The sequence below is a fragment of the Tachypleus tridentatus genome, chromosome 2 (assembly GCF_004210375.1).
Source record: "Tachypleus tridentatus isolate NWPU-2018 chromosome 2, ASM421037v1, whole genome shotgun sequence".
Lineage (NCBI taxonomy): Eukaryota > Metazoa > Arthropoda > Merostomata > Xiphosura > Limulidae > Tachypleus > Tachypleus tridentatus.
The window spans coordinates 65,780,369-65,799,011 of NC_134826.1; the positions used below are offsets into that span (position 1 = coordinate 65,780,369).

General features: G+C 30.8%; 1 protein-coding gene across 7 annotated transcripts in view; it reads right to left on the reverse strand.

Moving 5' to 3' along the window:
- Nucleotides 1-18,643, reverse strand: part of LOC143244051 (lysine-specific demethylase 5A-like) — a 68,660-nt gene that overhangs the window by 16,113 nt on the left and 33,904 nt on the right. For 5 of the 7 annotated variants that reach the window (XM_076488051.1, XM_076488050.1, XM_076488055.1 and 2 more), the window contains 11 exons: nucleotides 18,326-18,476; nucleotides 11,306-11,423; nucleotides 9,936-10,082; nucleotides 8,633-8,841; nucleotides 7,410-7,542; nucleotides 6,140-6,280; nucleotides 5,306-5,437; nucleotides 4,131-4,302; nucleotides 3,067-3,287; nucleotides 1,744-1,933; nucleotides 349-455 (listed from right to left, as the gene is read on the reverse strand). In XM_076488051.1, coding sequence (XP_076344166.1) covers nucleotides 349-455; nucleotides 1,744-1,933; nucleotides 3,067-3,287; nucleotides 4,131-4,302; nucleotides 5,306-5,437; nucleotides 6,140-6,280; nucleotides 7,410-7,542; nucleotides 8,633-8,841; nucleotides 9,936-10,082; nucleotides 11,306-11,423; nucleotides 18,326-18,476 — 1,721 coding nt within the window. The remainder of the gene's footprint in view (nucleotides 1-348; nucleotides 456-1,743; nucleotides 1,934-3,066; nucleotides 3,288-4,130; nucleotides 4,303-5,305; nucleotides 5,438-6,139; nucleotides 6,281-7,409; nucleotides 7,543-8,632; nucleotides 8,842-9,935; nucleotides 10,083-11,305; nucleotides 11,424-18,325; nucleotides 18,477-18,643) is intronic. The other 2 variants (XM_076488053.1, XM_076488052.1) reach the window with 1 other exon arrangement.

The window sequence follows — 18,643 nt, forward strand, 5'->3', positions numbered from 1 at the left end:
ATAACAATTATTTCTTTTCTACTACAGTATTTTATGGTATTACAGCAAGTCATATCTTATGTACACATATAAACATCATTACTGTTTAACTGAAATTCTAATGTACTTTTGTTAGTGTGTTAAATTTTAACTGATGAAAGACTTAGGCTTGAAACATTATTTAATAAATCCCCTTCTATACCAACAATATAAGTTTTTCCAACTTAGATATTCCAATATCAGATGTGAAATTGAAATCCATTAACATAACCAACTACAAGCCATTGTTATACCTAACATCACTCATGCTGATTTATTACTAACATATTTATAGACTACACAACCTTATTTCATCCTGAACTAACATACCTCCTGCTTAGTCAAGAGTGCAGAATTTTCAGTAGTCGGTGATACCACTATAGCAGCTGGCATTGATTGTATATTCTCTTCAACTTCAACCTCTGTTTTAAGATTCACTTTTTGTGAAATAATAAAACATGTTTCAAAATTAGTGTTTCTGATTTAAAACAGAATGTCCTTAATCTAAACTTATGTTTAGGTAGGATGTCCTTAACATAAACTTATGTTTTTGTGGGATGTACTTATAAACTTATGTTTATTTTAAATAGAGCTTTGGGTCAAAGTGTTGCAGAACCATAAATCTAACTTAAAAGGAGATAAACAGGTGATAACACTATTTATGGTAATTTATTGGTGAAAGTTTTTGCATTATGCAAAATTGGAAAAGTACAAACACATTAGAAGCTTTGGCACTGATGTCTCCTTCCTGAAGATGGTATGTCTCTGACCCACGAAAAGAGACAGAGGTCTTTAGGTAAGTCCTGGTGACTTCAATAAAGTTTGTAATATATTTATATTATGTTACTTTCAACATCATGCCACTGATTGTTTTTAATAAGTATCTTACACACAGCTAATTCCAACTTTATTTTACTAGTTAATAATACTTTAATTTTGATTATAGTGACACACATACAAGTTTAATACATGTAACTTTCTTTTAAAATTTTCAACACATAATGAAGTAGCCTACACTTCAGGTACATTGGATTAGATATTTAAAAAAGCAATACAAAGTAATTTTTTTGATAATTTTTTTTTCCTAGACATATTTATCTTATGTGACTATTACGTACACAGAATACATTTAATAAATTACACTGTTTCACTCACTAGTATTGAATGTGATTACCTACATAGATTATAGCCATGGTATGGAGGCTTATTTGACAGACATAATACTAATGATATAAAACAGTTAAAGCTCTGCAGGTATAACAAGTGTGATGAAAAATGAAACCTGACTGTGGAGTGTTTACATCATATTCCATTATTTGTGAAAAAAACATATATTAAGTAGTGTTTAAAATCAACAATTAAAAGGTTTAATTAATATTATAGAGTAGCTCACACAGAATAGTGTTTATATCCACCTTTAGTTTAAAATCAGTAATTAAAAAGTTTAATTTATACTATAGAGCAGCTGATACAAAGTATGGTAGGGAAAGAAAATATTTTTTTATACTTGGGTTAAAATCCATAAAATTTAACTACAGAAAGTCTAAAACAAACATCCTTTCATCATGTGTCTTATATGTAAGGTTGGTTTACATTTGGAATTCTACTTGTTTGTAAGATTTACTGTTTGAATATATTATGTTATTGGGCAGTATTTTAGTTATAAGCCCTTTAGAATACTAAAAGTGGACAATTTTTACTATTGTTAGAATTACACTCCCTTACTTTGTTCAATGACATCTACTGACTGCTCTATACTGTTATGAAAGGATGTTAACCCAGAGTTATTTGCATCAAGCATCACGCCTGACTTGATGTCTTTCTCTATATCCTCATGAATGTCTTGTTTTACTTTTGACAGCTTGATGATAGCTGTGGTCACCTCTTTGGTGGCAAGGATACTTCTAGCTCGCTTCTGAAATATAAATATTTATTGAATATTAGTTCAATAAAAAAACTCAGAGTTAATATTATTCAAGCCTAACTTACATAACAAATGTTTCCAATTAGGCTAAACTAACAGTACTTCACAAAGAGAATCATGTGTTGTTCACTCATAAAACCTGTATCATATATATAACATAAGCCAAAAAAGCCCACAACATCAAGAACACAGGTTTTGAGTTCTAAAATCAAACAACTAGAAGAATGTTTCCATGGTTACAGTTACAATGAGAGATTTGAACCTTACACTTTCATAATCTTCTTCTACTTCCACAAATTAGTAAAATTCACCATCAATAATATATAATATGTAAGATTAGTTTAAACCAAATAATGCATTTAAGACATTTTAAAAACATCACTGTCAGTAAATCTTAATGTATTTAAACAAAAACATAACATAGGTTATTCATGTTCCATTTACAAATCTTACAGCCACTAAATTACCATGAATATTTCAAATTCTAGCAGAAGCACTGATATGTGATGTACTATTTTTCATAAATACAATATTTTTCCTAATGTAAGAGCATTTTATTAAAATGAAGAAAATATGCTTTAACAACCACAACCTTAAAAAACAAATACTATGTATGTAGTCTTGTCACAAGCTCTTTATGTAACTAAATTTGGTTTATTATAGAAAAACTTAACTATATTAAAATTACAGCATTTATGAGCAACTTTAGTATCTTGAGATTTATTTTCAACAGTTAACTTTTTAAATCAATTATTAGATAATACTCAAGTTATACTGAAATTAACAGTTTTAAACAGTCTATTAACTAAGTCTTTTCTATGGTACTAATGGTAATTTTGTTTCTTACTAAAGGCATGCTGTTACAGTGGTATGTCTTCAGGCTTACAACACTAGAAAGTTTTAATACCCTTGGTGGGTAGAATAAGAATATCCCATTGTGTAGCTGTACACTTACTTAATCATAAAAAAACCAATCAACTAACTTACAGATCAGACTCAACCTTAGAAACATTTCAATTGTCCCTTTTTCACATGTCTGTACAAGGTTTCAACAAATAGGGTTTTATGGTTGAAAACTTACATAAAATTGTTTTATACAAACTATATCATCTAATAAATCTTACTTGCCAGGACGTCACTCTTTCTTTGAGACGATGTAATGCTTCCCCTTCAGGAATTCTGACTGGCAGTAACTTTAGGACTGATGCCACAAGAGAACAAACCATTTCTAGCCTCGGTCTCCGTGATCGATGACACAAAGGACACAAAAATTTGACACTTTTTACAACGTCAAGTGCTGCTGCAGGTGTAAATTCTTTTACATGATGTAATGAAACACAAGATACTGTAAACAAACATATGATACATTTTAGGTTATTTTCACTTATATTTTGTAGGTCTAAGTTAACAAATAAAAGTTTGAACAGAAATTCTGAGGCTAAATATATTCATCAAACTTATTTAAAGTTTCCCTTGCCAGTCAGTAAAAATGACATTAAACATTCCAGTATTTGTATTCTACATAATATAATAATGTTACAGATAACAACATCATTGTCGAGCAAGGACTACCTCCATCCAGCAAACAATTCCCTAAACTATTAAAAACTTACAACAACAGTTTATATTTTTAATCCTGAATTTGTAAATAAACTGAGTAAGTATCCACACAAATGTGATAGTACATTTTAAAATTATCAGATTCATTGACTGTTTTATCATTTAGACCTGGAGTTCAAAACCATCAAATGTAAACTGATTCTGATATAACTGTCAAACTGGTTGTCAAGAGTTCACCCGTATGGTGTAGACATGGCCATAATGTAAGATATTTTAGTGCACACAATAACCATAAGTATTCAAACAGTGATCAAAGTGCAAAAGATGACTTTAACTCCATGTGTTAGTGAAGGAAACAATGAATGATCACCAAGAGCATTGCAGTTATATGTAAGGTTCTTAATTAATAACCTACAATCTTGTACACATTTACACTCGTTCCTAAGATATGTGCCCAGCAACGGTCAGTTGCAAACTCTTTTGTTAACCTAGAGATGACCTAAGGTCAAAATGTTGTTCTACACTTTATTTTAATTGAAGTTTTAATACCTATACCAGCCATCTTTGGAATACATTTTTACTTCAATTGGGTTTCTCACCATCATGAATAGTTACATAATTTCCTTACCATGAAACCAGTCTTTACACAGCTCACACTGAAGCATCGATTTGGTAAGTGGTTTATGACAGATGCAGTAACAGGTCTCACTGGTATTCTCAGCTCGCTTGTTGATGTTTTTGTTCCTTACTTCTCGTATGGCTTCTATCTCATTTTGTTCAGCAAGTCTTAATGTTGCACTCTGAAGAAAACAATAAAAAATCTTATTCACTTGTCTTTCCTTAGACACAGTAATAACAACACTCACAAAACAAACAACAGAAGCCATAATTTAAATGCATACAGAAACACCCAAGATCCTCTTCCCTGTCATACCATAAACTGTTTTTGAATATTTTACTTTAGATTTTAGGGCTGATACAAGTTATATACATCAAATATGTAAAATAACAATATAACAAAGTAATGCCACTGTATTATGTGATATATCAAAGAACAATATTGTATGTACTGACAACAATATAACAAGTAATGCCACTGTATTGTGTTATATACCAAAAACAATACTGTATGTATTGACAACAATATAACAAATAATGTCACTGTATTATGTTATATATCAAAAACAATACTGTACGTACTGACAACAATATAATAAGTACTATCACTGTATTATGTTATATATCAAAAACAATACTGTATGTACTGACAACAATATAACAACTAAGTTATTGTATCATGTGATATATATAGGTGAAAATCATGTACCTATAAGCATGAAATTATTACTGTTACTTTAATCCAGTCAACACTGTAATTAGTACACACAATGTTAGTTCACCTAATCAGCAAACATACCTGACATAAGTCTAAGAATACTGTATATGCTTGTCTACCTAATTGGTAGAGATATCCAATACAATTCTTTGAATTTTGTTTGCACTGATACTCATGAATAATAGATATATTTAACACAATTCTGTGAATTTTGTATAAAGATCATCTTTTCTATAGCTAAAAGTAAAATTTCTGTCTTAAACTTCTTGGACCAAACCCCACGAATACTTTTGTCTCAATACAAAACTTCAGTCCTGTGAACCTTCCTTAGAGCTCTGGTCTCAGCCATACAAATATTTTTACAAGATCATTATCTTCCCTGTAAACTTTAATCTAACATGTTGTCTTGCTAATACTTTCATAAGATACATTTATAACTATGATTAGTTTAAAGCCTATAACCTTACACTTAGATTTTCAGTATGATCCATGTTATCAGAGACTACTGGTTCATCTACACTGTCATCATTACCATCCTTTGATTTACTTTTATTGTTCTTGTGAAAGTAGAACCCCAAATCCTTTCTTGGTAAGAGAACCTTAAAAAATAAGATAATATTGGGTGAACATCCTTTGTTTCCACAAAGCTCAAACAACTAGAGCAATGTAAATTCTATACGTAACAGACTTTATCAGCTTTAAAAAAAAAAGGTGCACATTGTAAGTTAAAAAAATTAATGGCTTCATTGTGTTTTGGATTGGCATTTTCAAACTAAATTTTATTTTCTGGAAACTTCTAAGAAAGAAAGTGGGAAAAAGTCCAGAATAATTTATTTTATATAAACTTTTCTATTTGAGATATGCATCTTAACATTCATTAGAGGAACACATGAAAGATAATTATATTAAAATAAATGGTCTCTTTTATACATCTGTATCTAAAACAGCAAATATGTATAAAAACATAAATAGATTAATAAGTATACAAAAAATCTTAAAATAACTGAAGGCTTGTGTTAGTAATATAACTAACAAGTTTCTTATTTTAACAATGTAAACTACCCAAATTCTTTATAAATAATTGTTGCAATGTAAGATTAATAAAATGTCTATACAGATCTGAAATATTAAAAATAACTTATTATTACCTCAAGATGTATGAAAACAGATCTGTGATACTAAAAGTAACTTATTATTACCTCAAGATGTATGTATACAGATCTGTGATACTAAAAGTAACTTATTATTACCTCAAGATGTATGAAAACAGATCTGTGATACTAAAAGTAACTTATTATTACCTCAAGAAGTGTGTACTTTGAGTTCTTCTTCAGAAATATTTGACGAGCTCTTTCTAAAAAGAGTCCAAGTTGTTCTGAATGGACAGGACTTTGTGCTGTAAGGTTCTCAAATTCCTCAGCACTTTGACAATCATTTGCATTCTAGAAAAAAAAATACACATATAAATTAAGAGATTAAAATTAATGTCTAATCTTAACTAAGAAAAACATTTTTTTCCATTGTTACTACAGTCTGTATTAGTTAAACAAAAAAATTAATGTTACCTGAATTTAGTCATAGTAGGAGAATAATTTGTATTTCACTTCATTGGCTGTAAATATTACACACATTAAACTAGCTATCACATTAGAATAACACATTACCAAGTAATTACAAGTTCTGTAGGAGGAATATTAGTTCATACATGCTTCAAAGGCCAATAAAACAATAAAATTTAAGTATAAACAGATATACACTGTTATGATATTTAAGCAATTTAGATAAACAAATGTAGTTTTGTGTTACAATATGAAGTCATTCTAGAAAGAAAAAATATGGTGATTTAGAATTACTTTTTTTCTTTTTGTGGGATTGCAAAGCCAGTCAAAGTAACCAACCTCATATATAGTTATAGTGGAGAAAATAAAAGCTTGAGTTGTTTTGAATTTCATGCAACTATTTGCACTAGTTGTCCCTAATTTAGTAGTGAAAAACTAGAAGGTAGTTAGTCATTACCACCCACTGCCAACTCTTTTACAATGAATAGTGAGATTGACCATCACATTATAATACCCTTACAGCTAAAATGGAAAATAACAGATAAAAGTTGTTTCTGTCAAAAAAATTTTATATTTATTTATGGTTTATACATACAAAATGTGAAAATTGTCAAATAAAATATTCATGATATGAAAATCATTTTACATGCAGACTCTTACACCATATACTTACTTAAAGATTCTGATTTTACATTCACAAAAGACTTTTAATGTTTACACAAAGCTTCTCAACATTTGTAAAGCTCCAATAAGTATTTTGAGAAATATAGTATGTATACCACTGTGGTTACATGGTGGTTACAAGGTTGTGGAAAATGCATTAGTCCATTGAGATAAGGTTAATGCTGTAAGTTGTTATTAAAAAGCATGACTAATAACTAAATGTATAAGAAACTACATATAATTTTTAACTATTCAGTGTGATACATGTGTCACAAATATTGTAATGGTTTTTGCATTTTAAACCTGTATTGAAATAAAAAAAAGTTTAACACAATGTATATTCATCTACCTGTAAACCTTTCGTTGACCAACCTTTTGCTTTTTTTATCACGTCTCTCAATGCCAAAACATTTGGAAGGAAGACAGGGATTGGATGGGCTTCATTCACTAGATCCTCTAAAATTTGTACTTCTTTCTGGAACCTGAAAAAAAAAAAAAAATATATATATCTAAATTCAGTTGCATGATGAACCTTCAAAAAACACAATTTTGTTCACTCTATGAAAAAGATTTACACATTAAAATAATGTAATAATTGTTAATACACATTAAATGTAATGTCTGTATGCTCACCACCAAAAATAACAATTTTATGTTTTTATGATAGCTTATTTATTTATACAACTACAAAATACTTTCAAATAAAAAATTATTTATTCTTCCTTCAATAAATAGTATTTTCAATAGACTTTGGATAATGCATCCTTGTTCTTAAAATAATACAGGGAAATACTACCATAAAGTAGATACATTTAGCTAAAGCATTACAATGTACATCTTTCACTACCATAAATCCATACTGGAGTACTTAATGTAACAAATGCTTTAGCATGTCATTGTGATACTTCATTATGCTTATTATAAGCTTGTTTTCAAATATTACACAAAATTTACACAAAGAAAATGTTATATGTTACAAAAAATAGTGGTTTCTCTTTCAAAAAATAGATCAACATTTATTAAAACTGAACATTTTAGTATAGAAAATTTGGCACTTGTTAGTAAATTACACATATACAAATTAGCATTATTATTATTATAACCAGTCATATATGTTCATATACACAAACTTTAATACAGATTGAAAAATCCAAACCTACATAAAAATAAACATGGTATTACTCCATCCTAATGGATTCACTATCCCTGTTCTATACTTGAATGAAAGATGGTTAACAATACAATTATTAAAGTTAACCACAGGATAAAATTATAGTGGAGTAACAGATCTGGTTTTAAACCATGATAAAATTATAGTGGAGTTACAGATCGATTTTTTTAAACCACAATAAAATTATATTGAAATCACAAATCTGACCAACTAAAGGGCATAACAAAATGAGCAAGTAATATATAACAAATTAAAAATAACTATACGACAAAAATTAACATCCATGCACAAAAAATTCTGACCATATCATTTTTGAATAATTCTTTCTTCTAACTTCATAATTTCAAAAACATTACTTAAATTTCTATCATTTATAAAGATTACAATAAAATACAACACACTTGGCTTGAAGGTAGCCTTTAGCCCTCTCTTCCAGATGTTCACCATTAGTAAGTAAATCCTGAAGATGAGCCATGGCTTTCTCCACACTAGAATGAGGAGGAAGATTCACTCCAGAGTCAATTAGTTTCCTGAGTGTCTCCAGGGTTACTTTTTTTGGATTAGAGAGTGATGACTTCATGTCTTCTAACCAGTGACTTTGCAAGAGTTTCTGCAAGTGTTAATACCCATACCAGCCATCCTGAGATACATTTTTACTTCAAGTGGGTTTCTCATCATCAGGAATCACAATAAATATCACCATTCAATTACAAATTTAGTTTTCAGTTACTTATACATAAAAGTTACTTAAAACTGATAATACCATGGCACTTAAGATGTATAGCAGAGAAACCATCAAAACACAAAACTTGGTGCCTAAAAATACATCATCCAAATTAGTTTCATGTTTCTTTTATGGCAATAAAATGGAATACACACTTTAGTGCTGACATAAGGAAAAAGACCACTTGATTTTAAGAAAACAGCTTGTATTTGTCATACCCTATAACTACATACCAGGACCAATACAGTTCATAACATTTTATTACATGGAATAAATATATTTTATGCAACTAAAGAAAAGCTGGTAATCAATCCTGAATTTTATAAATTCAAAACATACAGATTTATGGATACACCTTTCAGATGAAATTTACAACTTTGGAAAATAAAGTAAATAAGACACTCCCACAAGAACATAAGCCTATTTCATAAGAAACAAGCAAATATTACTATTTACAATGTTTAAATAAACTAACAAGTAACACCTCTGTTCACTATCAACATTTTATGTAAAATTATATATATTCTATTATTTATGAAAATATGTTGTAGAGAATTTTAATTACACAAAGAAGTGGACACAAGTCTTTGTAAGAGGTTACTACTACAGCTGCATGGTCAGTGCTACCTGCTACTCATTTAGTTAGTAAAGTGTTCCTCACATTATAGTATGCATAAGAGGAAAAAAAAAAAAAAAAAAGAGGTAACTGACACTGCATGATGTCAACTAATCGTCTTCTCTCTTGTGAGAAGTTCAAAGTTAGTAACAGTAGCAGATAACCTGAGTAGCTTTTCCATAGTAGATACAGGGCAAGATTTGTTGTTTACAGGACATATGAGTGATATTAAATGTATCATCAGTGCTGACCTCTCTGAATTGGACTTGATGTAACTTTTACTGATATGGCTAATAGTCTTTTTCCTTTCTGTAACATGAAATGGCAGGTTATCTTTTGCATCTGAAGACAATTGCTAACTTACATGTTTCAGCTGAAGAAGGTGGGGAAGATCTACACCTAAAGTTAAACCATTATCCAAAACTTTTTCTAATTTTTTAACATCTGGCAGTTCATGATCCAGCAGCAGTTTGGCCTCTTTTTCGAACTGAGCCACTTGTTCAACCATATCCTGGTTTGTAAAAATAGAAAATATTTTATATAGAAAAAAAGAACCTGTTACACAGCTTACAGTACTGAATTTGAAATTAAAAATTTGATCTTGTTAAAACAACAAACATACTGGAAGTAACAGATTGCAGTCTTAAAATATTTTTCATATTTCTGTTGGTTTGAGTATTTCATTTTTCATACAACCATTAATGTTTTATGTTTTCTTTGTAGTACGTCTCCTCCACATCATAAACACTGTTAATTCGAATCAGTTGCAAATGTTCAGCTTGACAATGTATCTTAATAAAAAGCATAACTTTGTATATTCGTACAAATTTATAAAATTACAAATCTTATGAATACATACTGCAACCAACCAAAACTTCACTACCTTTTCATAAAGACCTAATGTCTCAATTTCCAACAGTGCACAAAATCAAATTACAAGAATCATCTTAGCCACTGTCAATTAAAAAAAAAGGTTTAACACGTTGGCTCCTAACCCTATTTTGCCGATACTTTCCAGGGTCTCACTAGTCATTTTACAATTACTTTTGTAAGGAAGAGTGTATACATGTAGCCATTGTGTCCCAGCCAATAAGTAGCCTTTAAAAGAAAATAGAGCATGATTCACTGATGGGTCTTACTGGAAGACTATCATGACCCATCAGTGGGATTGTGTGAGAGCCAACATGTTAATAAAGTTTATACATGAAATAAAAGATAATGATTATTTTGAATATACAATTTAACATAAACACTAGTTTATAACACATCTCCTTTAAAGATATCTTCTGTCAATTTAAACATTTATTATAGCACTTCAAACATTATAAGAATGTCTTTACTTTGTACTGTGTTTAAAAAGTGTTTGTTTAGTGTTATTTTACACAGTGCTGAGCTCTTCAAAAAATAAAAGAACAGTTTGAGTATTTACTTTGTACTATAACAAACTTTATATTCCAAAAAAATTTTAATATCAAAGTCCAGGTTAAGGGGAAGTCAAGTTTAATCTGCACTTTGATCAATGTGTGTTATTGGGTTATACTAGTCTCAGATAGTTTGTACTATGTTCAAGGAAGCATTTAACATTATCTTATAGTGCACTGTATTTTATTTTGGTTACTAAGTAGTCCTGTCACTTGAAGGTTTAGCAATTCATACTTTATTATGTTTAATAGTCTTGTTTGCCTTCTGTACATTTGTTCATTAAGAATACAAATTTATTTAAAATGATCTCACTTTAATAAGAACTCTTTCTTTGATTTCACAAGGTAGTTTGCACATCTGTTCATAAAATATCTTAAGTTCCTCAACAGTGATTTGTGGCATGCTCTTAGAACCCACTGTCTGCCAGTTCCTGTATGAATATCAAACACAGACTTTACATTTATGACAATGACAAATCAGAAACAAAGTAATTCATCAAACATACTTTTATTGTTTTGTTATTTATGAATATACATGAAAAAGAAAAACATCATTCAGGAAATAACATGATGGTTTAACCAACTCTAAATGCCACTCAAACAAGTAAGGAAGGAAAAGCAGTACTGCTTCCTCGTATGATTTATATAAAGGTTCTAGAGGACATAAAACAGTAAACTGAAACCTTAAATGAAAGACAAAAAAACTTGGGAGGCATGAAACAAAAAACTTTCCATTAAGTATAAAGATTGTTTTTTGCATTATATTAATTAAAAAATATAAGAATAGATTCAAAAAGTACATGTAACAATCAGATACTTTAAACTACTTATTATATGTAAAGAAAAAATACTGGGGTTTAATGTCAATGTTGAAAGTGTAGCAACATATTAGATATAAAAACTCTAATAGAATGATTCTGGCATTAAACTAAATCTAAGCTAAAGGCATAAAAGTTCCAATACTAAATAAAATATCTAAATATGTAAGAACATCTAAAGACTTTACAATTACAATACTATATAAAATATCAAATTATGTAACATCTAGTCTAAAGGCCTTACAGTTACAATACTAAATAAAATATCTAAATATGTAACAATATCTAGTCTAAAGGATTCTCACGTATAACCACATTTAGTCAAAAGGCTTACAATTCCAAGGAGGAACAATATACACAGAGAGTGGATTGTTTACAAAAGGAGCATGTACAGAATGAAACACAAAAACCATTAATGCTCAAATGTTGGAGAAGAGAAATTGTGAGAGTTTAAAGAAATGAAGTCACAAAGATGAATGTTTGCCTGACATTATATCAATAAATCAATGCACAATAAAATTATACTGGAATGACTTGAAAAACCATTAGAAACTGTTTCTTTTTCATGAAAAATTTGAGTAATTTTAAAAATAGATTTGGAACAAAAATCATACTCATCAGTTGAGTAATGATGAATTATGAAGATCAAAAGTGTGTGCGTGCATGCGTGCGCGCGTGTAACAATTAAAATATACTGTTTCATTGGTTGCATAGGCTTGTGGTTAATTATTTTTAGCCCATAAAAGATTAATAAATTAACAGGTAGTAGTTGGGTAGAAATATATATTACCTTCTACAATTCCTAATGTAAACATTAATATTAATCTGATCAAACATCACCCACATGGATATATAAAAAGAAATTCAATATTCTTGTACCAATGTTATAATCACATTATCTTCAAAATAAACAGGAAAGAAAATAAACATCCACAAATTTTAAACTATCATAACCTTGTACTATACAGAAAGTCAGCATGGAGAGACAAGATTCTGCCATAGCTGATATTAAGAAAGTGAGGCAATTGTGTCATGGACAAAAAAAATAAAAGTGTGTACAGTCTTCCCTATGAAAGAATGACATAATGTTAAGCCACACAATAATACAACAACAGTACAGTTAGAGAACCTTTCTTCCTGTAATAACTGGATATTTTATCATCTTGCAAACAAAAACATGAAAATCTGTTTTGATCATTGCTCTATGTTTTAGGCAAACCAGTATTTGAAAAAAGCATATACAAACTAAATTATATATTTTCTAACAACTGTCTCTAAAAGTACAATAAATTTCTTTATAAATAGCTTGGCCTTGTGAAATAAAGGATTTTATTTTTAAACCAATTTCCATGCCTTTATTAAAATACTAAGCTGAAAGTTAACTTTTTCCTAAACTGAAAGTGTATTTACAATAATACTTACCATCCACTGATACTATAGCTAGTTACTTACTTCCAAGGTTTCCACTCTGTGCTCAAGTAAGCATGGAATGCTTGCTACAATCTTTTATACCCCACTTGAATGAAGAAAAGAAAAATTGTAATTTGCAAATTTCTCCAATAACTTTCTAACATCTCTGCAACTGCAGCAAATAAGATAGGACAAAGAAAAGGAGCTTCCTATAACTCCCTGAGGGCAGAAGACGGTTAAAGAACTCTTTTGAACAAATAAATCTCAACAACAAATCAGCCAGGAAAACAAAGAAAGAATGGAAGAAAACAATCTCTCTGAGTTAGATGTCAGCAAAATCCCCAACTCATCCTCAACTTACTTAAGGGAATATTGATAAGTTTCAAACAAAAGTTAGACTGAAGATAAAGAGCTCAGGACAGTGAGAATAAGGTGCATCTGAGAAAACTGTGATCTAATTAAATTGTTACAGCTTTTAATTTAGAACCACACAGGTCCAAAAGGGGGTCCATTTATTGAGAATCTAAATAGGCCTTCTGGTGGTGATAAGCAAATGTATGTTGCTCTGATAAACATGAGGGACAAGGCATAGCTATACCACCATGTACCTGAGTAGCAAATCTCTTACCACGAACAGCAATATCAGAAGAATGAGGAAAATCCAAGTAGTCACTAGTCATCTTTTCTACTAATAAGGAAGAAGTCATGTGTGAAAGGAGAGACCCCAAAACCTAACAAACCCAAGTTATGAATTGAAAAAAAGGGGCTGGAGGTGGCTGATCAAAATAATTTTCTGTTGAGGCCAACTTAGTAAAATAAGCAGCCAATAAAAATGATTCTAAATTCTCACCAGTAATTCTAGATCATTTGCAAAAGTCACCTCACAAACCCTGGGAGAGACATCCTTGGTCTACATACATCATGGATCATATCACAGACAGTTAGACTGATAGTGCCCCCCTACCCTGACTGTTGACAAATACCACATAATAAAGGTGGAAGAGATCTGATTGATATCTAAAGTAGAAACATTAACTCAGGAATTTATACCAGTCAGCAAAGGTTTTCATGGTTTTGTTGCATAATGTATAATTATAAAGATATTCACTGAAATGCCAGCTGTGTTCAAAAGCACAATTACTAAATAATCATAACACTCCTGTTGTAATAAACCCATGCAAATGCTTTGTCAAAAAAAAGTGATTACATTATGAGATGCTTATGCACAATACCTAGACAGAGGTCACTCTCTAGGTGGTGGAGAAATCTGCAAGTTAGAATTTCCCTAAAACATTTGGGTGGAGTATAAAAGACAGGAGCAAACATTCTCAAAGCTTAGATGAGCAAAGGATGGAAAGCCTGGAAATTGAGAAATAGCTGTAGTGACAGCAAATGGTAAATAAGTTTTGGAAAAAATCATGTATGCCATCTAAAAACTAAAAATACACATTTACAGCCCTATGGTTCTAATGAACAAATCATTATCGTACGTTATTCAGTAATTTAACAAGTTTATTATAAGCTACAACTAGTGTTAAAACCTGATCTAAATGTATCATCCACCTTGTCCTAACTTTCCTACTAACCAGTGTTAAAGCCAGATCTAAATGTATCATTCACCTTGTCCTAACTTTCCAACTAACCAGTATTAAAGCCTGATCTAAATGTATCATTCACCTTGTCCTAACTTTCCAACTAACCAGTGTTAAAGCCTGATCTAAATGTATCATTCACCTTGTCCTAACTTTCCAACTAACCAGTGTTAAAGCCAGATCTAAATGTATCATTCACCTTGTCCTAACTTTCCTACTAACCAGTATTAAAGCCTGATCTAAACTTATCATTCACCTTGTCCTAACTTTCTTACTAACCAGTGTTAAAACCTGATCTAAATGTATCATTCACCTTGTCCTAACTTTCCTACTAACCAGTATTAAAACCTGATCTAAACTTATCATTCACCTTGTCCTAACTTTCTTACTAACCAGTGTTAAAACCTGATCTAAACTTATCATTCACCTTGTCCTAACTTTCTTACTAACCAGTGTTAAAACCTGATCTAAACTTATCATTCACCTTGTCTCTAATCTCTTTCTTACTAACCAGTGTTAAAACCTGATCTAAACTTATCATTCACCTTGTCCTAACTTTCTTACTAACCAGTGTTAAAACCTGATCTAAACTTATCATTCACCTTGTCCTAACTTTCCAACTAACCAGTATTAAAACCTGATCTAAACTTATCATTCACCTTGTCCTAACTTTCCTACTAACCAGTATTAAAACCTGATCTAAACTTATCATTCACCTTGTCCTAACTTTCTTACTAACCAGTGTTAAAACCTGATCTAAACTTATCATTCACCTTGTCCTAACTTTCCTACTAACCAGTGTTAAAACCTGATCTAAACTTATCATTCACCTTGTCCTAACTTTCCAACTAACCAGTGTTAAAACCTGATCTAAACTTATCATTCACCTTGTCTCTAATCTTTCCAACTAACCAGTATTAAAACCTGATCTAAACTTATCATTCACCTTGTCCTAACTTTCTTACTAACCAGTGTTAAAACCTGATCTAAACTTATCATTCACCTTGTCCTAACTTTCTTACTAACCAGTGTTAAAACCTGATCTAAACTTATCATTCACCTTGTCCTAACTTTCCAACTAACCAGTGTTAAAACCTGATCTAAACTTATCATTCACCTTGTCCTAACTTTCCAACTAACCAGTGTTAAAACCTGATCTAAACTTATCATTCACCTTGTCTCTAATCTTTCCAGCTAACCAGTGTTAAAACCTGATCTAAACTTATCATTCACCTTGTCCTAACTTTCCAACTAACCAGTGTTAAAACCTGATCTAAACTTATCATTCACCTTGTCCTAACTTTCCAACTAACCAGTGTTAAAACCTGATCTAAACTTATCATTCACCTTGTCCTAACTTTCTTACTAACCAGTGTTAAAACCTGATCTAAACTTATCATTCACCTTGTCCTAACTTTCTTACTAACCAGTGTTAAAACCTGATCTAAACTTATCATTCACCTTGTCCTAACTTTCCAACTAACCAGTATTAAAGCCTGATCTAAATGTATCATTCACCTTGTCCTAACTTTCCAACTAACCAGTGTTAAAGCCTGATCTAAATGTATCATTCACCTTGTCCTAACTTTCCAACTAACCAGTGTTAAAGCCAGATCTAAATGTATCATTCACCTTGTCCTAACTTTCCTACTAACCAGTATTAAAACCTGATCTAAACTTATCATTCACCTTGTCCTAACTTTCCTACTAACCAGTGTTAAAACCTGATCTAAACTTATCATTCACCTTGTCCTAACTTTCCTACTAACCAGTATTAAAACCTGATCTAAACTTATCATTCACCTTGTCCTAACTTTCCTACTAACCAGTATTAAAACCTGATCTAAACTTATCATTCACCTTGTCCTAACTTTCTTACTAACCAGTGTTAAAACCTGATCTAAACTTATCATTCACCTTGTCCTAACTTTCCTACTAACCAGTGTTAAAACCTGATCTAAACTTATCATTCACCTTGTCCTAACTTTCTTACTAACCAGTGTTAAAACCTGATCTAAATGTATCATTCACCTTGTCCTAACTTTCCTACTAACCAGTATTAAAACCTGATCTAAACTTATCATTCACCTTGTCCTAACTTTCTTACTAACCAGTGTTAAAACCTGATCTAAACTTATCATTCACCTTGTCCTAACTTTCCAACTAACCAGTATTAAAGCCTGATCTAAACTTATCATTCACCTTGTCCTAACTTTCTTACTAACCAGTGTTAAAACCTGATCTAAATGTATCATTCACCTTGTCCTAACTTTCCTACTAACCAGTATTAAAACCTGATCTAAACTTATCATTCACCTTGTCCTAACTTTCTTACTAACCAGTGTTAAAACCTGATCTAAACTTATCATTCACCTTGTCCTAACTTTCCAACTAACCAGTGTTAAAGCCTGATCTAAATGTATCATTCACCTTGTCCTAACTTTCCAACTAACCAGTGTTAAAGCCAGATCTAAATGTATCATTCACCTTGTCCTAACTTTCCTACTAACCAGTGTTAAAACCTGATCTAAACTTATCATTCACCTTGTCCTAACTTTCCTACTAACCAGTATTAAAACCTGATCTAAACTTATCATTCACCTTGTCCTAACTTTCTTACTAACCAGTGTTAAAACCTGATCTAAACTTATCATTCACCTTGTCCTAACTTTCTTACTAACCAGTGTTAAAACCTGATCTAAACTTATCATTTACCTTGTCCTAACTTTCTTACTAACCAGTGTTAAAACCTGATCTAAACTTATCATTCACCTTGTCCTAACTTTCTTACTAACCAGTGTTAAAACCTGATCTAAACTTATCATTCACCTTGTCCTAACTTTCTTACTAACCAGTGTTAAAGCCTGATCTAAACTTATCATTCACCTTGTCCTAACTTTCTTACTAACCAGTGTTAAAACCTGATCTAAACTTATCATTCACCTTGTCCTAACTTTCCTACTAACCAGTATTAAAACCTGATCTAAACTTATCATTCACCTTGTCCTAACTTTCCTACTAACCAGTATTAAAACCTGATCTAAACTTATCATTCATCTTGTCCTAACTTTCTTACTAACCAGTGTTAAAACCTGATCTAAACTTATCATTCACCTTGTCCTAACTTTCTTACTAACCAGTGTTAAAACCTGATCTAAACTTATCATTCACCTTGTCCTAACTTTCTTACTAACCAGTGTTAAAACCTGATCTAAACTTATCATTCACCTTGTCCTAACTTTCTTACTAACCAGTGTTAAAACCTGATCTAAACTTATCATTCACCTTGTCCTAACTTTCTTACTAACCAGTGTTAAAACCTGATCTAAACTTATCATTCACCTTGTCCTAACTTTCCTACTAACCAGTATTAAAACCTGATCTAATCTTATCATTCACCTTGTCCTAACTTTCTTACTAACCAGTGTTAAAACCTGATCTAATCTTATCATTCACCTTGTCCTAACTTTCTTACTAACCAGTGTTAAAACCTGATCTAAACTTATCATTCACCTTGTCCTAACTTTCCTACTGAGAAGCTGTTGTGCAAAGCTAGAACACTTATCAGCATCCTCAATTACATCTTCTAAAGCATCTAATATCTCTGTTTTAGGAAAGCCGTTTGTTTCTGCTTCTTGTATCAACTCTTTCAGCTCTGCAATATCTGGAAAATATACAGAAAAAATAAAATTAAAATAATAAGCATTAGCTATTTATAACAAGTACACAACTTAATAGTTTCATGATATTTTCTTCGTATTTGATATAGAGATGTTGAATATGTTACATTAGAACAATTCCATTTACTCATGTCAGTAAAGCTCACATTGA